The sequence below is a fragment of the Carassius carassius genome, chromosome 2 (assembly GCF_963082965.1).
Source record: "Carassius carassius chromosome 2, fCarCar2.1, whole genome shotgun sequence".
NCBI lineage: Eukaryota > Metazoa > Chordata > Actinopteri > Cypriniformes > Cyprinidae > Carassius > Carassius carassius.
Window position 1 is genome coordinate 29,895,097 of NC_081756.1, and position 24,371 is coordinate 29,919,467.

The 24,371-nt window shown below is 40.9% G+C and overlaps 1 protein-coding gene across 2 annotated transcripts in view; it reads right to left on the minus strand.

The window, feature by feature from the left end:
- LOC132107983 (teashirt homolog 3-like) overlaps positions 1–23,145 on the minus strand; it is a 36,585-nt gene extending 13,440 nt beyond the window's left edge. Inside the window, exons 1-3 of one of the 2 annotated variants that reach the window (XM_059514385.1) lie at positions 22,551–23,145; positions 21,852–22,184; positions 2,230–2,357 (exon numbers count right to left, since the gene is read on the minus strand). Coding sequence is in view for 1 of the 2 variants with exons in the window: in XM_059514375.1 (XP_059370358.1) it covers positions 21,852–21,891 (40 nt within the window). In the remaining variant the exon portion in view is untranslated. The remainder of the gene's footprint in view (positions 1–2,229; positions 2,358–21,851; positions 22,185–22,550) is intronic. The other variant, XM_059514375.1, reaches the window with a different exon arrangement.
- Between the last annotated feature and the right edge of the window lie 1,226 nt (positions 23,146–24,371).

Below are 24,371 nucleotides of genomic sequence, written 5' to 3' on the forward strand. Positions count from 1 at the left end.
TAAAATCATATCACTAGCCAGGACTTTGAAGTACAATGTGCTGCAACAAATTGCAGTGAGTACCATGCTCTGTTAAAAAGAGACATAAAATCTAGATAAGATTTTAATACTAATCATCCCTCAGCTTTTCTGTACAGGACTATCTGTAGAACTTAAAGTCTGTGGATTGAAGGTACTGTCATTCCTGATTTTTACTGTGAATTTAGTGATATTTTTAGAAATCTCATTATGCACTAAAGCGTTTCTGTTCTGTCCCTAAGGTACTACGATTCAAATGTTTGGGGTCAGTCAGATTTTTAAAATATTTTTGAAAGAAGTCTCTCATGCTCACTAAGGATGCATTTGATATTCAAAACTCAAAAAAATTCAGCAGCCATTACAAAACAAAAATAACAATAATAATAATAATAATAATAATAATAATAATAATATAATCAAGCCAAGCTTGTGTAACTACAATTGACTCCATCACTAATATGATCTGTATTTCAGTAAGTCACATTGGAAATCAGCAGTGACTGAGGCTGCCGTTTGAACAATGAGCGAATGTTCTCGAGGACAGACAGAAATCTGTGACTACAGTGGGATGAATGAACTTACAGCTCACCTTTTATTTTTCTTGACTCTTTTTTAATAGTTTAATAACATTTTACTGATCAAAAAGCATGTCTAAAAATGGACAAATTCCGTGACATTCTGTGTTAAACTGAATTCCATTTGTATGACTGGATTCCGTGATTCTGTCCACGTTTTCTGCATCACTGAAATCATAGGGCCCTAAAAAATGGGCCCAGATATGAACTCTAGCTAGTTAATAATCAGTCTAGTGTGTGTGTGTGTGTGTGGCTCTGTTGTCTGAAAGAGCTCTCAAACAGACACTATAAACAATTATAAAGCAGGGGGAAGATGATTTCCAGCAAATGATCCTCCCGCCTGCCTTTCTTATTTAGATGCGCTCCACTTGGAGAACTCACATTCCTAAAGTACAGGGCAACCAGAGGTCAGACACATCTACACAAACACTGGGAAATCCCAAGAGGCTGAAAGAGAGTGGGAGAGAAGGAGGGGTAATTGTCTTTGAATGAGTTTACATGTGTGCCTTACTGAGATTCTCTCAGTTTTGCTCAGTGACTTGTGGTGTTCCTTTTCCTCTTTTAGTAATCCCTCCCATAACGTGTCTTTCTCTCCCTCTCTCTGTCAGTCTCCCATTAGAGAGGGATGCTGGGTAATGGGAGAGAACAGATCTGCCTTGCTGTGATCCCCAGGGCCTCACTCAGCTTGGCTACCACACACACATTAAACGTATATTAACAACACAATCTAAACATGGTTATATATGTGCACAAAGAAGAAAAATATGTAAAAAAAAAAAAAGACGAATATGGAAAACCAATGCATTTTCAAAATAGACTAGACAGTGGCTTCCCTGAATGACTGGTTTGCTAGACAGTTCGCCCAAAAAAGAACATTCTATAATATTTTACTTTTTTTTTCTGTGGAAAAAAATATTTGAAGAAAAGTCTCTTCACCAGTCAATGGTAACCGAAATGGTATGGATTCCATTCTTCAAAATATATTTTAAGTTCAACAGAAGAAAGTAAGTCACACAGGTTTGGAACAACATGACTGTTAGTAATGGATGAAAACATTTTCTTTTTTTTGTTGAACTATCCCTTTAAGCAACATGTTTTTAGAGGGCGTTTACATAATACATGTACTTGCATTTTTAATAGTTTGACTACTTTTAATTTGGCATGCCATGACAGGATGCTCAGCACAAGACATGACGCATGGCCAAAGACTATTCCTTCTGAATGTGTAACTGTAGCGGTGCTGCTTTAATGTGCTAGCTAAAACATGCTCCTAGCATACTAATTAAAGCACAACACTTAAAACATCATATGTGTATGTATATATATATGTACACAAGCACACAATGTACACAAGCCCTGAACTTGGCAGATACGTTAGGCAGCAAAATAACAGGCATTTTCCATCCCATAATGCAGAGTGTTAGCCAGTGGCAGACTACTGATTTAGGTACTATGTCGAGATGTCAATCTGAAGGCCTTGGAAGAGAGAGAGAGGCTGAAGGAAGGGGGTGTAGATACACAGAGAATAGGCCTGCAAAGCAAAGACGAGTGAGAGCGTGAGATGCTCCTAATGGGAGACATGCAGTCATCTAGTCGCTGGCTCTCTCCATTCAGCGTGTCACTGGGTATCCATTACCTGCCACTCTCCTCTGATCTCTTTGGACAGCTCTGATCAAAAGATGTCATTTGACCTACTCGCCCGCTTGTGCCGTCCCGCCGGGGTACGTGGTCTTTGAGTGCGGGGCAGGGAGGGGGCTGCCTCGCCTGTAAATAAAACGTCATGTTCTCTAGACGATTATGATAATAGTGGATCTGTCAACATGTAAACGGACAGGGCAGCCGCGGCGCTAATGCACAGGATATAACCTCTCTGTCTCCGCTGCTTTAGTTCCTGCTCCACTCCTTATTGTGTCGACTTTTCCCTCTCTCTCATTGGATGGCACCTGAGAACCAAGCCCTACTTGTTGAGGATGTCAGGGTTAGTCTGTTAGCATGAGCTTTCAAATAGAAAGAGATCTGCCTTATTCTGATTTGGAGGCAGACAGGACAGAGGGTGTAGATGAGCTGGGAGGGGGCTGATTGGCTATGATATTGCTCATGTTCGAGAGTCCGCAGTAGGGCAGACGTGAAAACAGACACATAATCTAAACAAAACCAGACATAGAAACAACACGCCGGCGCATGGACACATCATAGAAGATGAAGAAAATTACACACAATGCCACACGAGAAGACACACACACACGATTAGCCTCTGTGTAGGCAGGATGGTAAAAGGCAGGTGAACATGCAGGGTTTTAGAAGCAAGAAAAACGGCACACAATAAAGCGAGAAAACAACACTGCTCCGAGGCAATTTAGACTGCAAAACACAAACCATTAAGTTTGTGCATTATCTTTTAATTTAATCTGGAATGATTTATAATCCATCACGCAAGGCTTCAACCATATCCAATTATTCTCTGTGCCTTGATTGACAACAAAGGTGATTTATTAAGCTAATAAAAAGTAATGTGCACCCAGCCCCCCCTCCTTCCCCCTTCGACACCCCCACCCCCCTGTGAAAATAGCCATTGAGAGAGACACTCTGCTTACATCGTGTAGCCGATCCCTGCCGCGCCGCCCTTGGCCACAGGGCTGGGGTCAGGTTTATCGTTCTGGAGCTGTAGTTAGAAAACTGATCAGAGATCTGTTTTACCCAAGACAAAACATTATTTTCTGAACGACTTCATTTTTTTTCCTATATCCAAAGAAATACACTAGTGCAGTACCGCTCTCCAACTACTGATGCATGACAGGAAATTAACAGTAGTTTGATTCTTGTTAAGTTAACACACTATGATGCATGACAGGAAATTAACAGTAGTTTGATTCTTGTGAAGTTAACACACTATTTGTTTATCCCCGTTGACCAGAAAGTTGCAGAAATACATATTCAGAGGAAGTGAAGGATGCTCTCTTGAGTTTCGACAGAGAAAAATCACATTACGTCTTGGATTTGTTCATTCTGAGTATGTATGTGTCATCTTGTCGCAGCTGCTGTGGGCTAATGTTCTGCTCTGGATATTATTTGTGATTATTAATGAAAAGCAGAGGACAGGAATGATGCTTTTCTGCAGGAGGCTCGTAAATAATATTAAAACTGTGCCAACAACAGGCCCGGCCACCTAATGAGCCTTTAACCCTGTGAGTCACATATGCCTCGTGTTAATTTTAGGCCTATGAGGGCACATTCACAAAGATGTGTGTGTGTGTGTGTGTGTGCAAGCAGAGCAAAGAACCTATACAACACATTCCATAACTTTTCACTGAACATAAAATATGTGGCTTTAGGGTACAGTATAGTTCATGTGCAGATTCTTTCGACTTTACAGTATATCGTCACGTGAACTGTCGATTGCACATGTGTGTGTGGGGGGGTGGATGTGTTCTGAATGGCTCATAAACCACAGGAGGACACATTAATGTCCACAATGTTTAGCCTGCCCTGGTAAACACACAACCCCCTCAACTAATGATGCAATAAGAAAACAAGCCATCACAGCCCCTCCGCAGAGACACACATACACACACACACACCCGACAACAGATTTAAGATCTTAATATCACATACTTAATAAGGGTGGGGAAATATGTTGGTGGTCTACCAGAGAAGTATTTAATTTATTTTTCATTAAATTCTCAGAAATATCAGGGAATAGCCAGAGAACAACAAAAGAAACACAGAGATAAGATACAGAACGCAAAAGAGTCGCTGAATCGATGACTTATAATGTTGTAAATAGCACATTTCTACAGCATGTGCGAAAGTTAGGCTTGAAACTGGCTTCTCTTTGTCCGGATAAGCAGACACGGCTCTGGCAGTACATTCTCTCAGCTCATAAAACGGGGGCCCAGGGCAAAGGACCCTGTTCGCTCTCTTTACAGGCTTCCACTTTTAACGAGAGAAAGGTTCTCGTTATAGCTGTCTCTGCACTGTTTCGGACCTTTGCTTTGAGATGTTTAAAAATGTCACCCGGCTACGCCAGGTCACTGTGATGCTACAGAGCCATTATCTCACTATCTTTATCTCCTGCCCTTCTCTCTCTTAAATTTGTGGCAATTCTATATATGTACAGATCTACAGAAAATCTATTTTATACACGTATAGAAGAAAGTACAGGGTGGACGAAACTCGCTTGTGTGCTACGTGCCGAAATGAAACACAATAGGATGTAAACAGGATGTGCAATTAAGACACCACCAATCCAGACAGTTGGGCTGCTGCACAACACACACACACACACACAGAAAGTTATTTTAAATAGTGCTATCAACATCATCAAATAAAATAAAAAGGTTTTATCAGTCTTATCCTGTTCTAGAGGAAGCATAATTATATATCTTTTTTCCTCAAAGCAGAATTGCATGCTTTTAAAATAAAAAAAATAATAATAATGATAATAATTTCTTATAATAAAGGCATTGCAATATTATTGCATTTAAATCAGCCAATTATTGCTTTTCATTAATACATAATTATTTCTTTCTTTTCTCAGAATATATATATATATATATATATATATATATATATATATATATATATATATATATATATATATATTCATTCATATGTATTTTTTATTTACTACTAATGTAAATATAAGTTTTGTTCTTGTTATTATTACTTAAAATGCTGTAATAAATTCTGGGTTCTATTTAAGTGACGAGAAACCAAAGTGCTGCATATCAATCAATTTTCTGAACTCTTCAGTGAGGTTTGTTCCCATCTGTGTCAGATTGCTTCCGGCATACTTTCTGCTTAATTTGATATTTCAAAACCTGAGCTCTTTTTTGGAATAAAACTTTGATTATTCTGTTTGCCTTTCTATGATTTATTGCACAACTGAAATTAAAATGCAACTCTAGAACTTTTAAAATGGCATTCGTTCTAAAGGGTCCTTCGTTTACTTTGATATTGCATTACAGACAAGTTATTCCTAAAATCACAGTGAATGATGGATAGCTAGTGCTCCATACCCATCAACACCTCTTAGTGGGGGCTGCGCTCTGATTGGTCGAGTGCCACAGGGCCCTCTTCTCCCCTCCCCGTTGAGTCCTAGGGGCCGCTGATCTGGGCTGGGAACTGATAGAGTATACATTTCAAAGGCTTAGTCTATTCTACAGCTCCAAAGTGGAGGGTGGATGAAATATAACAGGATGAGGGATGCCACATTTAATTATCTCATAATCACACAACGACTAACAAACAGAATGTCTGTTGTGAATGCAATAAGGATGAGGAAGAGTTACCACCTAGCATTGTGTTTGCAGGATGGAACTCCACAGGGGAGCTCGGAGAACCACGCCATGGCCATGAACCTCACAATAACACAATAATACAATCAATACCACATACTCTCTGCACACAACTCACAGCTACAAACAAAAAAAACAAGGTTCCTGCAATAACCTGCAGCACAGATGCTGCTGCACACTATGAACAGCTACAAAGAACTGCAGCGTCACCTTATACAAACAATCATAAATTCAGTGAATACTGCACTTGTCTGAGGAACAAACTGTACATACACCTCCTTCCTCGCCAACCGAGAGGATGAGAAACTCTAAATCTCACAGATGTTGTGAAACACCTGCTTTGGAAGCCGAAGTTACAAAAAAAACAACGAGAATCCAGCCTGTTTAGCTTAAGGACAGTCTTAAGAACTAAGAGCGCTTTAGTCATTTTTATTCATTTTAATTTAGCTTTTTCATAATGTATATGACTGCAGAGGGAGGATAGAAAGTGCAGGATCAGCATCACACATGCCGGAAACGAACCGGAGTTGTCTGCGTAAGAACGTCTCAGCTTGAGAAGTCAGAGCATCTGTATGTTTTGTTGTAATAAATCCAGTGGGCAAGATCACATAATGCATCATTATCATGACAACTTTTAAAACTCGTCACCACCCTTTACTCCAATGGAATAAAAACCTGCGAGACAAAGACAGACAGCATGAACACTCCCTTCTTCCTGAACAAATCTGTGTGTGAGTATGTTTGTGTATCAGGGAAGATAAACAAAAAAAAAAAGACTCTAAAGTTTGCCAATTTTTTCCTTTCTTGCAGCACCTCCAAACAATAAATAAAGCATGTGTGTGTGTGTGTGTGTGTGAGCACGGGCTCTGTTGATAATCCTCCAGAGCTGAAGCTTATCTGCATTGTAGAGAGGTGCGAGGCAGACAGTCCCTATCGCAGGTATTAATGTAGCGCAGTTCCCTGTGTCACGATGGAGAGATAAGCAAACACACAGCAGTCCCCAACGCTCCAAACACACACACACACACACACACAAACTCAAAACATAGCCAGGGGTATAGCAGATTGTTTTCCCCCTCAGCCTACAATAGAAACACTACTAACGGAGGAATAGTGAAAAACTGAGAGCAGCTCTAAAACTGAATCCATATGTGTGCTTTATAAAACATCATACACACATAATAATATTACTACACACGGAAATAAAGAAGTGTGTATTCTTTATTATGGTGAAGTCATTTGTAATGGCTGCTGGAAGTGTGTGCGGTCACACAGTGGGTCAGCTGTATGTCTAGATCTCTGACCCAACTGCTACGTTCATGTGCAGCATGTATGCAATTCAATTACACAGCCAAATATTACTTTGAGTCATTCAAAGCCTTCGTTTCACATCCACTCACACACAGTAAAATACCTCTCGCTCAGACATGCATGTGTACTTAACATGTTACGGTAAAGATAATCGGTCAAGATTGTCAGCGTCACAACATTTGTGGTTTTATGCGCACAGCTGGGAGCACAGAGACGTACAAACTTTCCCCCCATTGAATTCCAGGGATGGGTGACTAGATCGAGCCGGAGGAATTCATAAACAGTGGGGGCCTTATCAGCCGGGAGAGGGACATCCTCTCAAGCGCACAGCAGATGTTATGCGGACCGTGTCATCAAAAAGCGCCACAGACAGCCGCAGGAGAGGGAAGGAGTGAATTACACTCGTTCATTTCTTCATGTTTTCTTAAATAAAACAATATAAGGATGTTAAAGAAGAGCAAGAATGAAAATAAGTCAGAAGCATAAGAATAAATGCAATTAGAAACTTAACATAAATACATAAAATATTTGCATTCATGTATGTAACAAATAAAAGTAGTAGAATAATAAAACAAAGTAATTTAAATAATTAATTAAATATATTATATTATATATTAATTAAAATATAATTCATTAATTAATTTAAAATGTAAAAATATAATTCAAAAAGAAGTATTATATTTTAGTATTAGTAAATTTTTAATTTTAAATCACTTTTGGACAAAGAATTGTCATTTTTCTTTTTTTACCTTTCTTTTTTTTATCGGTAGCTCACAGATGTGATGGCAGGGGATTTCAGGGCCATATCTAGATGTATGCAAGCCAATAATACTTAAAATACCGCAGCAGCCCCCGAAGCAATTTATTTATTATTTTTTTTATATTAACAATCCAGCTGTACATGCCTAACCACACTGGAGCTATTTTAACCATTTGGTTTCAGAGGCATTTGTTTTTACCGGTTCACGGGCCCCTGTCAAATTAGGTCTCTGTATTGGAGCGGACAAAACTTGCATCAGCAATCAGTCGTGAGAGTTAATGCAATGTTTGACTTCAGTGCGTAACTAGCAGCTATAGGGACTGACCCAGGACCAGGTCAATATATAACCTCACAGCGACTCAATAAATCACTTAAACCCATGTTTGACACAAGTGCAACTGCGAAGAGAGATTACGCTGATAAGCCATTTAGCTACACATTTACTGCGAGCCAGAGACTGAACTTACGATTGATAATGTACCGAGAGGAGAGCACGGATACTAGGAAAACATTTGAAACATTCTGACATGCTGCGTTCTGTGGTTAAAAAATAGATATAAATAAATAAAATGTAGGGGTGTATTATGAATAATGAATAATTTTACTATGGAATGAGTTATTTTATATCACAAAGACTATAAACCAAAATATAGTTATTTTTATTGGAAATCAATTGAAGAAAAAAAGTTTATTTTAATAGCCATGGGTCAATGGCTGTTTTTGGATAATATGTTTTATCCAATAATTTTTAACTGAAAGGTGCTTAAAAGAATTGATTGTTTTCTCTCGTTATTTTGGATCCAAACACAACATAACCAAAGAACGGTATGTCTCGCACCAGTGAAAAAAACAACTCTGCATTGTGCAACACTTGAGTAGAAAACAAAAGTCATCAATTCTGTACTGTTTCCACTAAACCCTGTTTTGTGTCACGATGCCTTAAGTTCTTCTTCATTTAAATTCTTCGGGACATGTCCAGCTCTGTTTCTTCTCATTTTGTTTTGTGTCGTTCTCATGTAACTAATGTGGGATGCCCACTAAAAGGGACACACATATAACACCCCGCAGTAAATCTGATACAGCAAAATATCTAGCCGTTGACACATTTTTATAATATCGAAAGCAAGGCTCATCATATTAGTCAGCAGAGCAATAGTTTCACTATTAACACTAATCAGATATAGCCTGAACAACACCTTTTTAGCAACCATTCTGTAAAAAAAAAAAAAAAAAAATACCTCTAACACTCTCACAGACACTGAGTCAAGAGCCTTGACATTTTCATCTCTAAATTTTATCAGAAAGGTATGTTGAGGATGTGTGAGAGTAGTCATGTCTATCTGAGGCATATTTGTGGTACAGGCCGGCGCAGCAAAGCTATTTTCTCTCCACTTACAAAAAGGGCAAACCATTTCAATTGTGATGTCTAAGAGTGGGTTTTACAGTGTTTTGACTGGACTCTCAGTCTGCACCTGTATGAGAAGATCAGAGTGACTCTTTTATCTGATAATGACTAACCAAACACTACTTACAACATACAGCACCGACGCTCCATCATGTTTCAACTAGCATGCCATATTAGTGTTTTAAAAACCCTTTATTACCATTCTGAGCCAAAACATTAAAATGATATGCAGGACAGAAATCTACAATAAACTTGTATATGAACGCAATATTTGGGAGAATGCATTGGTTTAGGATGTGAGCGCATTGTTCTGGGTCTTATCTATGTACAGAAATGACGAAGAAAGCAGGCGAGACAGAGACAAAAAGACAGGCCCATGGGAGAGCTGCTGCTAGAGGCAACATGACCTCACATTACCTCAGAGACATGTAGGTGCAGGAGACACTGCTGTCTAACCAAGTGAACAGAGACACAGGCACAAACACTCCACACACCAGCTTACAGCTTACTGCACATTATTACATGGCCAGAAAACTTGATTCAGATCAGTCAGTGCAGGCCGTCTGTGGTCAGATATTTTTGGATAATGACAGCTAAACTGTATAATTGACCGTCTGTCTCTACATTATACCAGCTTACACCACACAACCAACAGACATTTACACACACAACATTAAAATGATAAGAAAGAGAAAATATTCTGGTCAAAACAGTTATTTATTTTTAAGAGAAAAATAAAATAAATAATAATAATAATAAAAACCTTTACATTTAACCACCAATTAAAAAGGATAACATTTTACATACACCTTAATTACATGTGTTCACATCATAGTCATTAATAAAAATGAAAAAATAAATAAATAAAAGACAGACAGACAGACAGACAGACAGATAGATAGATAGATAGATTCAAGTGTTTAAGTCACTGTATGCATACATTGCATGTTAACGTATTTTAAAATCAGTTAATAAGGAGAACAAAAAATGAGCATCATGTCACTGACCCAAACGTTTTCTTTATTATACTAGTGACTGACCCTGTGTAAGGTGTCGATAAAGCTGTCTTGAGGTACAAAATCACGCGGTCACTCATTATTCTGAACTGCAGGGCTGTCTGTCTCTCATTGTATTTGAATAACATTAGCCGACTAGAAGTGTGTGTGCACGTGCATTTCAACAGAGACATCTTAAGCTAGAGTCAAAGAAGGCACACCGTGTAGGCCTGAGGCTTTGTGGGAAAGTCGCATCACATACACATACACACACACACACACACACACAGAGACACACACACACAGACACACACTCAGAGGCACACAGGAGAACTAGCGACATGGATTTGAAGAGGAACACTTTTAAGTACGCGTTTGTAGCATTTGCTCGTATCAGAGCGAGGTACTCAACCCTTTCATGTGGTTCCTCTCTCTCTCTCTCTCTCACTCTCATATCCGCCAGCCCTTTTGTTATTTCTCTCCCCTCTCTCTTTCTCCTCTGATCTCTTTTTAATTAATTACAACCTGGACTAGTGACGGAGAGAGTACGCTTTATCTTCCACTGCTCCACTCCCTTACTGTGTCGAGAGAGTGAGACTGAGTTAAAGAGAGAGAGAGAGAGAGAGAGAGAGGACATGCCACACGCCAGTGCTTTCCTCCTTCTCCACTCTCTTCCTTTCCCTCGTTTTTTCCCTCTTCACTCTCTTCTCAGGCAACCCTGAGCAAGTGCTAGCAAGGGTCATATCTTTTTAATTATCTCTCTTGCCTTTGATTAATTATTCCGTCTGACAATAGCGTGTTTCTAATGCTTTTCACCTGCCCGTCTTGATTGACAGTGCCTCTGTCTGAGTCAAAACAAACAGCTGCTGCCATGATTGCCTAGCAACCAGGAGGTGATGGATGAGACCCAGAGATGGATGGCCACAATAAATCATGTCTCCTGCTATAAAACTGGAAAAAAGAGAGAGGGGGAGAGAGGGGGACTAGGAAGGGGAAGAAATAGAGCATACAAAAACAAAACAACCTATTCTCTCCATCCTGTTCTTGCTTTCCCTCTCTCTCTTCTGTCTCTCACTGGAATGGGTTTGAAGCTCTCTTAACAGTTTGACCCAAGCTTTCAACCTCTCTCAGAAGGGTGCAGCTCAAAAGTGGGGTTTGCAGGGACAGATGAAGTCCCTAGATGTAGACCGCTGAAACCCAAACGCTCAAGGAGTTCATCATAGCCCGTTATGAGTTGGGACACGTTCTAGGTGCTGGAAAATTCAAGAACAATGAATCCAAGTACATCCACCACGTCCAACAATGAGTCTGAAAAGCTAAATAATCCATCAGACCCATTTCAATGCGGCTGAGACCGTGATGCATCTCAAGTCAATGGTCGCGTAGTCTGCTACCGCAACAATAGACAAATATATCAAGCATTGTTGAGCACTCAACTGCCACCGCCAGAGACGACAGGAATCTGACCAGCCCATGAACTGCAGGCACTCAGCGAGACTGCGCCGTTAACCGAATTATAGATACTGTGAAAATATGATTCAGAGAGATCTCATCTTACAGTCACAAAAGGAACGGAGGAAAACTAGAAAGAAATGTTTTCATTAACGCAGGCTGGGTGCGGATGACCACGTGCGATCCGAGCGCTCACATATGCATTTCTTTTTCTGCTTTCGTTAAAGGTCGGCTTCGTTTCCTGCTAATGAAGCCCAGCTGTTATCAATCTTTCCGCGTTCATGCCGACAATGGTCACCTCGTTCCTGAGGGGCTGTCGACAAAACTTTACGACCTAGTTGAAAAACAAAGTTTCAGTGTTGGGGGAGGAAAACAAAAAACCTAGGTTACAGGGCCACGGTGATGACAAAAAAAAACACTGAGTTTTGTTTTCAAGCGCCGCCGCCCCTCGTTTTATTTTTGCCCTTTCAGGCGTTTCAGGGCAGTGAGTGGGTGAATGAGTGAGCAAAGGAGTTCGGCTCCTCTGGTATCTGGTAACGAACAGTGCAAGAGCTCAGCCCATCCATCAGAGGAAGCCCACGTCCTGCTCCGAGCTCTCTCTTGTTCCCTCTCTCTCTCTCTGAGCCCTGCTCAGGTTACAGCTTTACACGGCCAGTCTAAATAATATTCAAAATGATGAATGACATGGCCAGCCTCGTATCCATCATCAATTTCTTTTTTTTTAAGGAGCATCCATCTTCAGTTATGCTCCTTTGAATCATGGGAAAGCGAAAGAGCTCCGTTGCACTCATGCAGGCCCCTGGAGAGGCAGAAGTAGGGACAGGAGGAGGGAAGAGGGAGGGTAGGGGACGGCGGATTTGGATTCTGACTGATACCTGACAGTCAGAAGTGTGCACGTACACGCTCTTCACGAGTCGGACACATGTAAGCTAACTTATAAAGCTTCCTGTGACCTCAGTAAATGCAAACTTCTGTAAGTATATAAAAAAAACACATTCACAAACATAAGCATCTGGGGAAAGATTTGAGTGGCATTGTTAGTGGACCTACTGGAGCCATGTCTCCCCCTCATCTGCCATCCCCTCCCCTGGCTGTGCAGAACCATTGGTGGCATGGAGGCAGTGGCAATTCTCTGAGGGGGGGGACAGCCCCTAACACTGGGCTCCTTGGCAAGGGCCTGTTTGATAAATGACACATGTCATTCTGTCAGGAGAGAAGGGTGGGTCCATGATGTATGACCGTGCTGAGAAGCCGGGAAATCGACTGTTTGGCATGGAGCGCCTCTCTCTCTCTCTTTCATTCTCTCAGTCCCACTATCCGGGTTCAGCACAGCACCAAAAAGGCCAAAGTATTGTATCTTTGTGTGTGGGAGCCAGAAAACAGGCCTGCTTTTCTTTTTTTCCTCTCTATAGCTTCATCTCACTTTCTTTCTCTCATACTGTCTTTTAAAGAAAAAAAAGGAAAAGGAAACAGGCCAAAGAAGGGAAAAAAAGGTGAAAAAATATGTATGAGAAAGAAAACAGACAAGTCCTAAAAAAAAACCTGGCTCCGAGTAGTGCAACAGGGCAAGGGTATCAATCAAAGTCAACTTCAGCAACAATGCGACTACTATTTCAAATAAAAACTACACATGGCAGATAAACAAACTGAGCACAGGAACGAAACTCGAAACGGCTCGCAGACCGAAACTCTCTCCTCATCCCTTCTCATGTCTCCTCAAAGACGGGTTTCAACTCACCCCGCCTATACTGTAAAAATCGTCTTCTCTTTTTCCTTCCTCTATCTTGTGCTCTTTTCTTTTTTAACACACTGGTAGTGGGGGCCTGACATCTGCAGAGTGCATTTAAAGAAAAAAATGTGTCAAGGAAGCGTGATCCACCCCCCTCCACCCTCTCTCTCTCTCTCTCTCTCTCTCTCTCTCTCTCTCTCTCTCTCTCTTTCATTAGCTCACTGGCAGGGTGGCACTTCTCAAGCTCATTACAGACAGAGGATTTATGATGCCGAACCCAATGGTGGAGAAAAGGCATCTGTCAATAATTGCAGGGAGCAGCGCACACACATCTCGAGAAGCTTTGAAATCTCATTAGGTATGCAGTTATCAGGCATAAAGATCAAAAACATTACTCAACTCAGACAGAATCCTACCAAGAAACATTAATTAGCAACAGGCCCGCAGTATAAAATAAAACAGACTTCCTCTCTCTCTCTCTTTGAGCCTCCCTCTCTTACTCTGCCCCTCACACCTGCCTGCCTCTGCCAAGAACCGGAGCAACGAACCCAAGCAGGCGATGCGTTCAAACACATTCAAACGTGGGAACGCACAGGAAGGAAATGCCAGTACTACATTACACACAGGAAAATGTGCATCATTGTGCATAAATACTCATATATGTGCACAGAGGTTGCACAGATGCATCCAGACATGGACAAACAAGCGCACTAGGGACTCCGGCAGATTTAGTAATAACCCCAGAACCTTGTGAGGCGCGTTCCCCTCATCTTCCTCTACATTCATCAAAAAACCACAACTTGGAGGAAGGAGGGATAATTCCCAGCATCTGAGACTGATCAGAACATGAGAAAGCAGGAGACTGTGAGCGTTTGAGAGCCGCCCCCTCTCTCTTTCCTCTAGTCGGGGTAGTGAGGAGAAAAGGAGGAAGAGGCCTGTCAGGCTGGAGAAGGATGTCAGAGCTCAGGCTGGCCCTGATTACTAGGGCCCCTCTCTCGCTCTCGCTCTCGTTCTCTGCTGCTCTGCCTTTCATCACCGGCACCGCCATCAAAAAGCAGCCTGCTTGTCACACACACACACACACACACACTAACACACTGTGATAAAAAAGTGACACAGGACTGATGGCTGTCAGTTTTCAGGCTCGGAGTGAAAGAAGAGGAGGGTGCCGAGACGAGTGGGGCAAGACCCCTGCCATTAAGTGACACTCTGAACCAAACCAACAACCAGCCCCCTGCCAAAATCTTTACAGTCTAGTCCCTGCCCCCTACTAACTCTCCCTCTGTGTTATTTTCTCTGCCTCCCTCGGCATGTCCCCATCCCTCCTCGACATGACAGGGATTACTTCCACGCACCCATATTTCATTGGACTACACTGGAACTCTCAGAGTTGTGTGTAGCTGCCAGAGTGGACCGACCTCATGGACACACACACAAAGAACTACAGTATCGCTCAGAGTGGGACAGAGTAGGAAGGTGGAGCAACTCGAGCAAATGGAAAGAGTGCAGGCCGGATGATTCATTAGTACTGTGATATTCAGTGGCACCTCTGTGCAAGGCTAAGCTAATATCCCTCACAGTACCGGGCATGGTAAAAATAACCATCTACCACAACCAGACACACAGATCCCAGAAACCCTCTTCATTTCCTGTCTCCTCCCAGATTCCCCCACCGGAAGAGGTGTAGGCCACAGTAGCAGAAAATCATGCAGCGTGGATAAGAATCTTGACCAATCGCCAACGTGAAACAACAAAACGATTCGGAGGTATATGCTGGGTGTCATAGGAAGGGTTCAGTGTTTATTATAGATCGGTCAAATAAACAATATTCTGCAAGATGTGCATACGGATCTGATCAACACTTGCTGCGGTACGTGGGAACTGCTTTGTAAACTATCAAGGTGCATGTAGTCCTAATTCTCTCAACAACAGAGGAAATCGTCAACAAACTACAGCTCATAACCATTCTGAACTAAAACTATTTAAACTTTTCATCGAATCAAAACACACAGAAACACAGAAGGGGAACATAAACATTTAGACATGTTTATTTTTCTAGTAATTTTTGACATGTAAATGCCAGATAAGCTACTCAAAATGTTTAGTTTAAATGTCACTAACAACGCTTATTTCAACAGAATGAAAAATATTATTTGTATTTTAATGTAGAGCTGAAATAGCACAATTGTAACTGATAAAATGAAGGATAATTAATTATAATGAATGATAATCTGTCATTAAAAAAACTAACAAAACAAAACATTGATTTTAGTTATCAGTTGGGGATTTGTGTTGTGCACGGAGAGCCTCCATCAACAAAGTCACTTTAAATTAGTGAAAACAAACAAACAAAACAAAAACAAAAAACAACGTACAACGTATTGTTTTGAAATGTGCTTACTTACAATGTAACACAATACATTTTATATTATATAATACATTTTATACAATGTATTAACATTACATTTTATATTATATTCTTACAATGCAAGCATTTTCTGTTTTCAATTTGAACTAACAGCAGGAAGCGAGCGATTACCGTCGGCATAAAAGTACAAATGTGTCTGCATTTAGGTCAATCACATATAATTAAAAAGAAAGGGAGGGAAATTATCTGGATCAAAACAATATTCACTTTAAAACCGTACATTTAAGTGAGGCCTTGAAAAATAATGAATGCACCATATATTCATGCATCTCAGTACAGGAAAAATAACAATATTATGTTATGATTATGGTCAATACGGTCAAAGGAATAAATGTGTTCCTGCATAAAATAAAAGAAAAATAATTTTACCAGTTGATACTTTGAGGATCTTTTTTTTTTTTTTTTTGGTAATTTCGACTTTCCTGCTGCTTTCAAACTGTGAAATCACTTTACACTGTAACCTTTATATTATAAACAATTTTTGCACAAAGTGTCTATCATAACTGCTGGATGACAGCAGTGGCCAAGATGAAGAACATCTGATCAACCGATGAATCTAATAATAAAAAATAAAAAAATAAATAAAATAAAGATTGTCAAAGTATTTGTTAGCTAGAATGTGTGTAAAAGCAAGTCACACAAAAACAACGGAATCGCCCTGCACTCTCATTAACCCTGCTGCAGTCGTCGTTCATCATCATATCTTCACCAAACAATCTCTGGAAAAGAAGGGATGAAAAGAAAACTGAGGGAGAAACAGAGAAGACGGAGATAGTAAGGGGGTAGAAAGGGGGAAAAATGAGGGAAGGATGCAGCCTTGTGAACCAATTTAAGAAATAAGTGCTGATGCATCAGCTATTGACTGTGTGAACGCTCCTGATAACGCTCAAGGCGAATCTGTGAGGGAAATGACAGCATCTACTGCCTGCAATAAACTGCAGCCCGCGAGACCAAGGGAGCCCTAATTGACAGCTGTCAAGCTAATGGGAGCCATGACGGAAGATTCAGGAAAAAAATTCTGTTTATAACCATCAACCCTGGCGTGGATCCACAGGGAGGAGAACTTGCCCTCCCTCCCTTCTCTTTCTCTATTTCTCTCACTCTGTTTGGCTGTTAGGTTATACAGCTTTTTCGCTTAACCCCCATACTTCTTTCCTTCGTTCTTTCTCTCTCTTCCTCTTCATTCCTGTGCTTTTTCCCTGCCTTTTCTGCTGTTAACCCTTCTCATTGTTGCTCACTTCTTGCGGTGAAAAAGGCGGAGGACAGCCATAGCTAATCATAGTGTCAGTTGGCTGCCTAGAAACGCAGGGTTCGGGCCAGAGCAATGTGAGGAGGACGAAGACTCAGGCCCCATAATCCACACACACACACACACACACACACACACACACACACGCACACACGGCTGAAGGGACACCTACACAGGGCCAAATACAGTCCTCTGTCCAGCCACTGTGTAAACGAAAGGAAAAATCTGCCACAACAGCAATTCATAATTTCAGTGTAACAATATATCTAACAGGCAAAGTAACAAACCACTCCCTCTCCTGATAAAATGACCATCTAGTAATTACAAAATGTTTTATTCATAATGCTGTCAGATTAGGAAAACTGATACAGAAATACTCAAATACCTATTAAAGTGCTGCAGATGGTATTTAATTAGATCTCCTGTTAGATTTGAAAATCTGACTCTAACGCTCATTACATGCAAAACATCAAGATATAAACTCTATCCGTCCGGATGTGCATTAGTATTGAAACTTTTGATTAGTCATTTTGTGAATAAAATAATTGTATATTAAAAAAATCTGTAATTAGAAATGTAATTCTGGACAGTGGTGTACATGACAATTTTCTTTTTTTGCTTAATAATACATATGATTATCACAACTAGGTTTTAATAAGGATAATTAACATAATCAAGTCACCATGATGTTTCATTATAATTTAAGTAATTAAATTGAAGCAGAACAAAAAAAAAAAAACTTGAACCAAAGTGGACAACTCTTAATTTGCAAAGAAATCAAAAGACTTTCCAGATACACAGAATAAAACTTGATAATTAACTATTTTAATATTCTTTTTGAAACTTTGTCTGTACTTATCATAACTAACGCTACGTGTTTCATAAAAGCACACATGTGGGTTATGATTATGTTTATGTGACTGTGTTTACGAGCCCACCGGTGTTTCCCACATGATCGCACCTTGAGTTTGATTAATCATTGCTTCCTGTCTGCAATCAATCAAACACACAAAATCACAGAAATCAGCTCCTTTCCCCGACTGCAATCCATCTTAGTGCAGCCTCCGTTACATTCGTCTCAACCCAAATATTTTTATAAATCAAATTTAGCCACTCTAAACACCATGTTGAGAGTTAGCATTTATTCTAACGCAGATAAACTAACTTTAAACACGCTATGCACACTATCATATAATGACCAATATCAACATTATCTGTCTTCATACATCAAATCTGCTCAGTTTAAATGCACGTACTAAGATTACATTTCACCAAACTAAGACCCGAGACTGTAAATAACAAGGATACTGTAAGTAGTATCAACACTTAGGTATTGAGTGCACGTGGATGTTTCCAACACTGGTGTGCTTTAGCAGCTAACTTTGTATTATTAAAGTACATTGCCTGCATCTGAATGGGTGTCTTTTATTTTTTTTATCTTGTTGTTTTTTGGCAGGGCGGGGGGGGGGGGGGGTGGGGGGGTGAAGAGTGCCGTGTCTGTCTGTTAAAAAGAGAGATAGCTAGTGTAGACTGAACAAATAGATAGCAGGCAAGTTTTCCACACCAAAAAATAAAATAAAGTGCATGACGCACTTCCACAACACAATTTTTCTGCGCCTTTTGATTCTGTTCTGTCACCTCGCTGCTCTTGTTGCTCTTAAGTCTCTTGACCATTAAAAGCGCTTTATTCCAGCCAACATGATTACCCAGGTACCCCGGCCCATTTGTCACCTGCAGCAGCAAATTGAGTTAGTGCACTAACTAAAGGCATGGAGGACTGTGTAATATCAACTTGATTACATCAAACTAGCTGCAAACCTAATTGGGCTGGATGACAGTGTGCGGAGCTTGTCATCTCCAATCATTAGGCCTGTCAGGAATCTATCAGCTTTACAGCTAATTAGGTGAACACTAATGAAGCTGGCAAAACAACTTTTCTTTTTCTACGGCTGAGCGGGCCTTCCAGACTTGGTGGGAGGAGGGAGGTAGGGAGAGACTGAACGAGTCTGAAATGAGAGGGAGGGCGAAGTTTTCTCATGCAGAGCTCAAGGGTTGCAGGGGACTGGATTTCCCAAAGTTCCTAATCAAGGCCCATCATCTGCCATCTTTCCTTTTGCTCTTTCCATCACGACGGTGCAATCAATTTGTCATCACTCTTTGTATGCCACAGTGCAGTTGTCAACCTTATAACTTGCAGCTGTGAGGGCTGCTGGGAGGGAGGGGGGAGGATGGAGTGAGAAGAACAGGGAGAGACAGAGGGGAGGGGCATTGGTTTGAAGAAAGGAGAGAGGGAGTTAAAAAAGAAAAAAAAAAATCACAGGAGGTTGCCTCATCTAAAGAGAGAAAAAAGGCTCTCAGCCTGCTCTTGTATTTGTCTTCTTCCGCTCATCAAAGGCATAAATGCCTGATTTTTTCTCTCTCTTACTCCTCTGAAATGAGAAGCCTCTCAGTCACCCCTCCTCCCTCCTTTCCTCTACCTCTGCATGTCCATTAGGCAATAGCTATTTAAGTAAAGCAAAAGCCTATCGTATTGGGAGAGGAGGAGGAAGATGAAGAGGAGAAGGAGAGGAATAGGAGAGGAAGAGGAGTGGAGAGGAAGAAGAAGAGGAAGAGTAGAGGAGTGGAAGAGGAGAGGATAGGAGGAGGAGGAGAGGATAGGAGGAGAAGCAGGAACAGGAGAGGAGAGGAGAGGAGATGAGGAGGAGCATGAGAGGAGGAGGAGAGGAGGAGAGGAGAGGAGAGGAGAGGAGAGGAGAGGAGAGGAGAGGAGGGACAAAATGAGAGCACTCACTCTGCCAACTTCTGATTGACCATTAGAGCTTTTGATGAATGTGGCTGTCAAAGGAGAGACAATTAAATCAAATATGAAACAAAGTTTCTTTGACGGGTCAGACTAATGGAGCAAACCATTCTTCTGTCTCCAGATTAGGTTATTAGTGTGTGTGTGTGTTTGTGTGTGTGTCTGTAGGATTGTAGGTGTGCCTCTTATTGGACTGTTCATGAGTGCATCGTTGGCGCAGTGGATAAGACACATGCCTTTGGCGTGAGAGACCCGGGTTCGAATCCACTGTGTGACACCAATGTGTCCCTGAGCAAAACACTTAACCCCTAGTTGCTCCAGAGGTGACCTCTGACATATATAGCAATTGTAAGTCGCTTTGGATGAAAGGGTCAGCTAAATGAATAAATGTAATGTAATGCATCGTACTCTAATTATATTTGTGTGCATGCAAGAGCTTCAGTGTTGATCAAACTGTATATTTGTTCTTGACAATGCACAGTCTTTATGCATAAATACTTAACTGTCTGCAACTGTTGAATGAGATTGTCAATAGTCTGCCTATTTTAATTTAGATAAGATATTCACCTGAAAAAGTTTATGCAAAAATATTTTGCTGTCTATCATAAACTAACAGTGTTTAATTAATCCACAAAGGCTTTTAGTGTCTCCCAGTAAAGTTTAGGCAAGGATTCAAAAATCACAAGATGTAAGTATTCTAGTTTTTTTTTTTTTTTTTATGACAACAGTAACTGCATAAAAAGAGGCTACAATGAAGGTCTAAAAACACATTAGCTACACAATATTTTTGTTTCTATGACTACATAATTTTTCCGTGTTACAAATTTGTCAACTAACAATCAAAATGTCATAAGTTATCCCATGACATGTTATTTTTGTACAGTTGATTAAAAAAAATTAAAAATTAAAAAATAAAAAAATAAAGTTTTTTTTTTTTTTTCCTCCATGTTCCTCGTGTTTGTGGTCTTTGATCAGCGGAAGTAAATTTGGCCTTGAATCCGGCCTATGTGAAAAAAAAGAAGAAGAAGAGAAGCAGCTATTAAAGATGTTTAAATGAGCGGTTGTTAGAGCAGACGTGACGTCACGGGGTTGTGCCGTTGCCATGGCGAGTGATTTATTGATGTTTATCAGGAATGAATAGATCAAAGAGTAGCCGGATGACAGGTAATCAATCTGCCGTCAAATCAAAGATGGCAATTGTCCATTAAAGGCTCTTCTTAGACCCCTCGTGCGTCGGCTACAAAATAATCTTAGAGTCTTTCCCAGAAACGGAGATCAAAAAAAAAAAAAAAAACAACAACGAAGGCGAGCATCAAAGAGAGTCATGACAGTCAGCTGACACCCAAACCCTTTTTTCCTGCGCTTCTTTATAGATCTCTAATTCATGGAGTCAATATCTCCGCCCTGCGAGGAAAGATAGCGGTGAAAAAGAGAGAACAATCAAAAGACCTTTAGCTGCATGGGAACTGACCAAAGTACAAAAACTACGCGAGTTTTATTATTCAGCCAGTCGACTACTGTGACTGAAGGAAATGGCACGTCGTGGCCTCAAACGATCTTCTACACTAGCATGAAAAAACTTAATACAAAAGCCTACCTTTCCACAAAAAAAAAAAAAAAAAAACACTTTTCCTTATACACGTCATTTCGCAATGGAGCAGTGAATAATTTCTGATCATTCACACACACACACACACACACACACACACTCTCTCTCTCTCTCACACACACACACACACACACACACACACACACACACACACACGTTCGTTGTGACTACGAAAAAGTGCAAAATAATAATAATACAGAGAGGTGAAAAAGAGGAGCCGTACCTGCCGAGCGCCGGGGCGCTTGCTGTTTCCTCCGCGGCATGATTCTCTTTCAGGGTTTTTTTTTCAGGAGCCCCGAGAAGCTGCTCCGCTTCTGCTCTGATACACGGCACCCGGGGCGCTTTCACACGCCTGACATGTATTGGCAGTTTTCAAACCAAAAAATCAGACGGCAAGATCTGAAGAGGATGAAGACGAAGCGGGATTTTCCGTCTCTTCCCGCTTTCTCTTCCCCCCCGCGCGTCTTCTGGATATGACGGAGACAGTGGGGAGGAAAACCGCTCGTGCCTCAGTGCGATCCTCACTCACTCCGCGCTGGAAGCTGCAACAGGCAAGCTTAAAGGAAAACGAAATGATCGCGTCACTCAAAGTCTGCAAACAGAGGCAAACATCAAGCACTGTCATATTAACTCCTTCCATCTCGAATGGGTTAGCTAGCTCATGTCATGTGGGTAGGCATATGCCTCTCTCTCTCTCTCTGTGTGTCTCTCTCTACCGCAGCCAACCCCGATGCACTCTAATGGTAAAAGTAGCAGCTCACAAACACAACACTGTAGATTTGCAATGGCTGACACTTACATATGTGTATATCAAATCAACAACCTGAGTTAATGTTTTTGTTTAAGCATAAAAACGCGTGCAAGGCAGGCAGCAGTCGCCTCATTAATGTTTCACGAAGGCAAAGAGCAAAGCTTTACTTACTCGACCGCTTGAATAAACGTGTTATCCATGAGGAGTCCGGTCCGAGTAACGTTTACCGCATACAATTTGAAAAGGCAAAAAAAAAAAAAAAACATCTGTCGCCGATAGATTTCTGTGAAAATCCCAAAGACTCCAAGTGCCCACCGTCTTTCAAACGTCCATCTCTTTTATAATACACAAACCAGGGTAAAGATAAAAAGCTTAAAAGAGGAGATGGATGGACTTGTCGCTCGCGCGCTGCCTCGTTTGCTTATTTTGTCCGCGCGCGTTGGGAAGCCGCTGAGAGAATCGATGCGATAGGTGTTTGATTGGGTACTCCTGCTTGTAATAACGCACATCAGAAGGAGGGGGTGGACTCGGGCTGCGCCGCGCTGCTGCTGCCGCGAGAGCATGGATCGCTGAGCTGTTGCCAAACACTTTCTTGGCCGCTAATAGCACTTTTTAGCCTTCTTTGTGGGGCGCGTAGCAGGTATTTAAAACCAGCACTGGGCGAAGCACACGCGTCTTCCTCTCGCTCGCAGACGCATTTCTCTCCTGAAATGTCACTTTCGAAAATCCGTTGTCATACGTTTTCTTCACAGGATGGAGTTTTTTAAGACGGTAAGATCAACATTTTCCAGATATTCCGTGGCACCTGCTAAAAAAATAAATAAAAAATAATAATAATGAATAATAGGCTACATAGCCTAACGGTGTTATAAAGAGAGAGTTTTTTCTTCTTTCTTTTTTTTTTTTTTTTTTTGCTTTTGGAAGCGTAAATTGGAGTCAGGTGTAAACTCTTTGTACTGGACAAAGGGCGAAGTTGTCCGTGTTGGATGAGAGGGGGAGATGGGAACTCTGTTTACTAGCTGAGGGTGAGTTGTCAGACACTGCCGCTTCCACTAAACTCCACGTCCCAGCCTCGCGCTCTTGCTGTCTCCTCTCGCATTAGACCACAAAGGAAATCGCATCGAGCCCTCGGAGAAGGGGGCAACTGAGAGTCGTAGTGTTCAATAAAACCAGAATGTACAGAATCTCTTGAATGTCCGCGCGTCGACCTCACAGCTGCAGATTGAAAGGGAAGAGCAGTCTTTCACGGATCCGGGATGTTTTTACCCGATCTCATTCACTCATGTGTGAATGCCGTTAGATCCGCCCAAGCATCTGTCCGTATAACCATTGGCGCATCCATCAGTGTCACACACACAGAGACACACACAAGCCGCACGGAGTCGCTTTAACTACAGGCAGCTTCTCTTCTTCATCAAACACCTGATAAAGCAAGATTAGAGTGCTTAGCGGGGATTGCTTTCGATGGCTATCCTAAAAGAAATAAGTAATTATCAAATTAGCCTACCTATAATGGTGCATCAGAAAGCTACACCGAGTATTGCATGACGATGTATTTTCAAACTTTATTGGACGAATGTTTCCCCGTTATCCACAAGTTAGTGTATATTAATGCTACAACTATTAAATATAGCCAGCCTACAGACGAGTAATGGCAGCAAAAAAAAAAAATATATATATATAGACTTTAAGATTTTCTCAAAATTATTCATAAAAAAATGATGCAACTTTTTTATTGTTTTGTTAGGCTATTACCCTGTTATTATTTAAGTTGTTAATATTTTTGTCTTTTTGGCATGTTGTAAAGTCTGAATGAAGTGAATGTATTTGTCTTGTACTGATGTGAATTACTTTGATTTGCTATCAATTAGGCTACCGCGATAATGGTATGGAAAATATATGTATAGCCTATATAAAATATAAGATCGGTGTTTATTTCTGGAGCATATTTCTTTGATTGTCTAGGTGTACAAGCATGTGACTACTAGCGAA